Below are 6007 nucleotides of genomic sequence, written 5' to 3' on the forward strand. Positions count from 1 at the left end.
AAAATTTGGACCATTTCTCGATTTGTGCGTGTCATCCTTGCGCAGGGGCCATGCTAATCTTCTCTGTATCGTTCCAATTTTATCACTTGCGCAGGGGCCATGCTAATCTTCTCTGTATCGTTCCAATTTTATCAGATGTCTCCGAAGAGACGATCCCTTAAGCTGCGTCTTTGTATATAAAGAGCTACTGTTTACAACTCGTAGCCAATGTGGGACTAAACCGCACTTCTAAACTTAATTTGAGATTAGTGTTTTATGATAACATTGCTTAATAAAGTGGTAAGATCGCGAGCCCGACTGAGGCTGAGCCTGCTCCTGGCCAAATGAGTATACTTTAAAGTAGTTTCATTATCACTTGATTCAATTCTCACTTACCAAACTTAAGCCTAAGTCTTTCGTGTGACTTCTTGACACATTGGTAACAAAATTATGACTAAATGGCACCAAAGAGAATAAATGAGATACTGAAGGTTGTGCAATCTATGAGCATTGAGCAAGCGTTTGGTTGTACCATTTTATTTGGAATAAAACAGCAAAACAAACAGTACAAGCAAAAAGCAAATAGTCTTCTTCCCTATTCGCAATTTCATAACATTATACGATTATGATAATAAAGTACAAACGTTTGGCAAAATAATTAAGCTAGCTCCATTATCGCCTACTCTCTTCAGTTCCTACCACCACTCTGAAATGCGAGTCTGATCAAAATAACACCCTGAAGATTCATCTGCAGGTGCCAAGCCAACGTTACTGACAATAGCTCCTTCAGTGCTAGTTATCCCTGTATTAAGTTATAAATCGGTTTTAACAAACCCCGGCTGCACACAACTAATATACATCTGAGGATACTCTTTAGCAAGAATTCTTGTACATGCAATGGGTGCCACCTTTGACATGCTATACATCGGTATCATAGTTGGCCATCCGCTAGATTAAAGTTTATCGTATTTCATGTCCTCCCAAAATATTTTCTCTATATTTTCCATACTTCCTCCGTTCACATTCTCAATATTGTTAAGCTTGTCTGCGATCTTCTGATTGGGTTTCTCTGTACGAGTTAAAGAAATAGTAAGTAGATCATATTTTCTGATTGCAAGGGCATAAGTGAAGTTGAAGTACATAAATTTTGTACCTTGAGGTCTCCTCTGAGAGAAGAGAGGATGACAATTCTAGGAACTTTAGTGGGGCATTTGAGAAGAGGAAGGACAGCTTCTGTGACTCTTTTGCATCTGTAGTAATTTGTATCGAAGCTTGTGAGATCATCACTGCAGGTGAATCTGATGAATCCTTGAACTATATTGGCCGCCTTTCCCGAAAGCTGCAATAATAAGACTTGAAATCATCATTTTCGGTTTCAGAACTCCAAACACTTGCTCAATGAATTTAAGATCTCATCTCTGGTGGTTCTTTTCAGTAACATGATAATCAATACCTTTCTGCGCGAGCCAGCATAAAATTTGAAGGTCGATTTATCCCTTTGTTGGCTGCTCAGATCGGAGACTGTTGGGTCCTTGGAGATGCTTTCCATGTCTTCCTGCTTCTGTTGATAGAAGAACAAGAGCCTACTCTTCAAGTCTCCGATATATGACAAAATAAAAGAAATAACCTACGAAAATATTGAAATGAAGAAAATTAAAGCGCAGGTTGAATGCTTCTTCAATTTTTCCAACCAATCAGAGAACTTGCAGTATATACTAAGAAAAATGAAAATTATCAACTTTAAAGAGATGATTGTAGGATGCAACTTGTGCTTGCAATATTTAAGGCACGTAAATGTAAACTCGTTTCAGGTTTAATTCCCCAATTGGTCGCATGTAATATGCTTTCCAGGTTTATAATTTACTGATAAAACTGATCAAGTATTTGTCCTCTTTCCTCTTTATAATTCCAAATTTACATTGAAATTAATAAAGTCCAGTTGCTAATATTTTCAAAAAATTAATCTTCAACTTCATAAGGGATCTATTTTTGTCAACTGGCGTTGGGAGTTTGTAACGCTTATTGGGTAGCTTTACTTGGAAAAACATCACCAATAAGCTGAGGAACCACGATAAACTAATGTAAGAAATCACAACATCCGATTCCGATATGTGCCTATAGCTTGCGTGGTTTATGGGTATGATATTGGATGTTTCTAGAACCCGAACAGTACCTAGCATTTCAGCATGAATATTGTACTCATCCTGGTTCCATGGCACTATCAATGAGATTGAGGCTGACACAATTGATTGTAATAAGGGTGAAAAAGAGCCATCAATCATAATTGGTTCACGCTTCATATTCATAATACATGACAAGTAAATAGAAATATTAATAATAAACGCCCTTTAACAAGAGGTTCATACCGTTAAATTTTCTCATACGTTCATATTTACAGTACAGTGAATCTAAGAATGTGGTGCACAATGGCAATGACTTTCATGTTATCCATGTATTATTAAACAGGCACAGGCAAATGGGCAAAGGCAGTGCACAATTTTCTTGTGATAACATTTACCTTGGGGTTAATTGGAGATAGACCCCCGTAGTATCACCTCATTGCGGATAGACCCCTTATAGTTCTAATTGTGTGTGGATAGACACCCTGAGTGACTTTTTTTTTTAAATTTTAAAGTTTTGTTAGATGTGGACAGACCCCTGTAATTTTATTGTTGCGGATAGATCCCCTTGTAGATTTATTGGTGCTGATAGAACCCAATTGCTAAGTTTTTAATCTTAAGCGAGTCATTTCACTGAGGGGGTCTATCCACACTTGGGCAGATAGTACAGGGGGTTCTTCCGCACAATTACAACTATAGAGGGTCTATCCGCAATTGGGTCATACTATATAAGGTCAATCCGCAAACAATATGAGTAATTGGAACTCAACCAAGCCATTATTGCTTGGTTATTAGAGGGCAAAACTATGTCAAATCCACGTGAGCATTTCACTGATGCAACAATTTCAAGATGAGATGCTTTTAAATCAAACACCGGCACAGGAATGCCTTCACGAAATGCATAGTAGTGATTTAGTGGTGGCCATTCAAAACAAAAAAAAAACTTTTTGTGAAGCAGCGCAATCAAGAAAACCAAAATCGAATTCAAATCACACTTATGATGTAAAGCCTATTTACTTAAATAGGGAAATTTAGGCATCAAGAAGAAAGCAATGAAATTTGTCCTCCCCAAGTCATCTTGGCTATCAGAGGTCTCAGGCTTCAGTTTGCAAGAAGACTAAACCACACAATGCTTAGGGGAAACTTTTAAAATGACTGCTCCAAACCATTGGTCTCTAGGTCTCTAATGTACTGTAGTGCTCTCTTTGACACCCTACACAACTTGTTTCACGATTCTTTTAGTTTTGTCAGTAACTGGAAAAAAAAATCGTTAACGACAGGGAACCGTGTACTCCATTTTCTAATCAACTTGACCAAAATATGGTATAGAACTAGATAAAGGCTGTCATCTTGATTTCCCAACATTTCTCTATTTCCTATTCATACCTTGGTTTCTCTCTTTCTCGAAGTGTTTAACTGAAGCCAAATTCCAATTGCATCGTACATCAATTATTCCCCCAATTGTTTCTTCTCACCGCTTCACATAATTTTTAGCATGGTAAGAAATGGAATCGAATCTGGGTTTCAATGGGTTTGATGCATATCATACAGCTGTGATGGATCGTTTCTAAGGTTTAGCCCCAACCCCCCCAAAAAAAAACAACCCATTTCTCATAAAGCACCCCACAAACACTCACACACACACACACACATTGAAGTATCAAACTCAAAAAACTTTAACCGACACAGAGTGAGACTTGGATGGCAGAATTTACATGACCTGGCAAGGTGATTAGTTTAAGAGGACTTCCTCAATGATTACTACTCATGAGCCAGTTTGCTTCATTTAATTTGCTCAACAGAGAATAACTTTTCTCTGAAGACTTCAGATCGACCAAACTTAAATTAACCTAGTAGAAAACACAACTTTAGATTTATAAGCAATGTTGTATAGAAGTGATTATTGATCCTACCAGAAAAATGTTGAGCTATCAGAACATAAGGGTGAAAAAGGATAGATTCTTCAACATAATTTAAACAAAAAGACCCACCTAGTTTCATCATACTTTCCAGTTAAAACATTCTATCTTCCTGTTGAACTTCATATACTTTTGATTTTATTCATCTAATTTTGCAATATGCTACCATATAGCTCTATAAGGCTGTTTTACTTGTACCTTTACGAAGATTAAGTAGATGGATCCATCTGTTCATATAAAGTGAAACAGAGCACCTACTACCCGCGTTTTCCCTAAACAAATCTACTTAGCTACTTTTCCGCGAATGCACAGATTTTCTTAGTACTGATTCTATGGAAACTGATACTTCTGATGCAATAATAAAACCTGGAAGTGTAGGGATTGAAGATGGCAGAGATTATTTATAGATTGCATTAAAGTATAAAAATGTTAGTGTTTAGCTGAAAAGCCCGAATGTTATTGAGTACAAGGGTTTTGTTAAACCTACTAGCTGGAAAAATATGTTAGGAAAAGGAAATCTGAAGTAAACTCATGCAGGACATCTAAGAGGGAACAAATCTCACTGATATTCTCACCTTCATATTCACAATGAAGAGTGCCAAAGGGAGCTAGCACACTAAGAATGAGAACCAAGAGGCGAATCTCTGCTTCAGTGATGCAGCCTTGGCCTACGTAGATTGATTTGATCATTGACAAATCTGCCTGAACACAAGGAGATTTTCCCCTTAATTCTATAGATTCCTCTTAAGTTGCCACATTTCTGCAGTCCCAATCAGCACTGCATTATTCCGTCAGCAGAAGTAGCACTGCCTGGCAAATTCTGCAAGCAAACTGCATCATAACCATCAATTGTTAAACCGAGAACCAGGAAACTTTCCAACTCATCCACGAAGTGTTCTGTTCGCCCAAACAAAAAAGGCCTTCTGACATCAGAAATCAGTTCTCTAAATGCTTTGTGCTTTTCCTCGGGCATCACATTCTATATGTCATTCTGCTGCTGCTTTCTGAAGAAAGTCTTAATTGCTCCTTGAATATGATGTAGAATGATTTCCACATCCTCCTCTTGAGTGAGAGCCTGTATTTCCTTGTTTCAACCAATTCTCAAGCCAAATGTATCTCCTAATATGTCGACGAAGCTTCCAACACAGACAACCATCAGATTCATTCATCAGGGCTCTTACATCAGTCTAATATCACTGCAGTCTAAATTCATGAGCACTAGAAAAATTGTTTTTCTCATGACCTTGGCTAAAGTAATGCTGCAGAAAATTTTCTCCGTTGAAACCGTGAACTACAGAAAAAGCTTTTAGTCTTGCGAAGAGGATATTTGGTTGAAGATAGAGCTTGAGAGTGCTTTTTGGAGACCACTTTGAATCATTGAACAACTGGTAGCAAAATGAGTGGAAACAACTATCTAAATAGGCTTCTCCCTTTACTGGGTCAAGACATATGGGGCAAGGATCAGGGCCCTTGTGGTCCTTGCTGCTACAAGATGATGCCACGAGTTATATCAATTTAATTACCTTTAATAAATGGTCAATTTCCTATTAAAGTTAGATGCTAATTCCATTTCCAGCAGTCACCCACTTACAGCAAAAGGATCCACATGTTTGGATCAAGACCATGTCATCAGAAGTAATTGTCTCTACAGCTCTGTAAAACACCCAAAAGCCTATAAAAGAAATTAAATTGAGGGTTAAATATACAAGCATGCAAATGGAAATGCACTGAAAAGAATAAGGATAGGAATTGAAGAAGAATCGAGGACATTTTTGTTATTTATCATATATACCATATAAAAAAACGTATTAATGTATAAAGCAAGATCACTGGTCAGAACCATAAGAATGAAAATATCTGCACTATCCGACAAATCTAACGGGGTTCCACACTGTAACAGATAGGGCACTTCAAGTGTCCTGTTTGTCTGACTGCCATCAAAGCTCTAATCAGTTCTTTTGCTAAGGCCACGATAGCTAGTAGTAAAAC

General features: G+C 37.5%; 1 protein-coding gene across 3 annotated transcripts; it reads right to left on the reverse strand.

Annotated features, from left to right (window-relative positions):
* Nucleotides 1–786: 786 nt before the first annotated feature.
* On the reverse strand, nucleotides 787–5986 carry LOC109827728. 3 transcript variants are annotated; one of them, XM_020394744.1, is made up of 5 exons: nucleotides 5610–5986; nucleotides 4594–5500; nucleotides 1433–1606; nucleotides 1133–1318; nucleotides 787–1048 (listed from the first exon to the last, which is right to left on the reverse strand). In XM_020394744.1, the coding sequence occupies exons 2-5, from the start codon at nucleotides 4597–4599 to the stop codon at nucleotides 998–1000; spliced, it is 417 nt and encodes a 138-aa protein (XP_020250333.1). In that variant the 5' UTR covers nucleotides 4600–5500; nucleotides 5610–5986; the 3' UTR covers nucleotides 787–997. The 3 variants fall into 3 exon arrangements, with proteins under 3 accessions (XP_020250333.1, XP_020250332.1, XP_020250334.1); XM_020394743.1 differs by having other exon boundaries at nucleotides 4594–5503; XM_020394745.1 differs by having other exon boundaries at nucleotides 1433–1540; nucleotides 4594–5984.
* Between the last annotated feature and the right edge of the window lie 21 nt (nucleotides 5987–6007).

The sequence above is a fragment of the Asparagus officinalis genome, unplaced genomic scaffold (assembly GCF_001876935.1).
Source record: "Asparagus officinalis unplaced genomic scaffold, Aspof.V1 AsparagusV1_Un390, whole genome shotgun sequence".
NCBI classification, from domain to species: domain Eukaryota; kingdom Viridiplantae; phylum Streptophyta; class Magnoliopsida; order Asparagales; family Asparagaceae; genus Asparagus; species Asparagus officinalis.

What these genes read in the sequence shown, in the direction of transcription:
- LOC109827728 (XM_020394744.1), bottom strand. An exon ending in ATGCTGGCTCGCGCAGAAAG is followed by an intron (nt 1,319 to 1,432) that starts GTATTGATTATC and finishes TTATTATTGCAG; the next exon opens with CTTTCGGGAAAGGCGGCCAA. An exon ending in CTCTCAGAGGAGACCTCAAG is followed by an intron (nt 1,049 to 1,132) that starts GTACAAAATTTA and finishes TAACTCGTACAG; the next exon opens with AGAAACCCAATCAGAAGATC.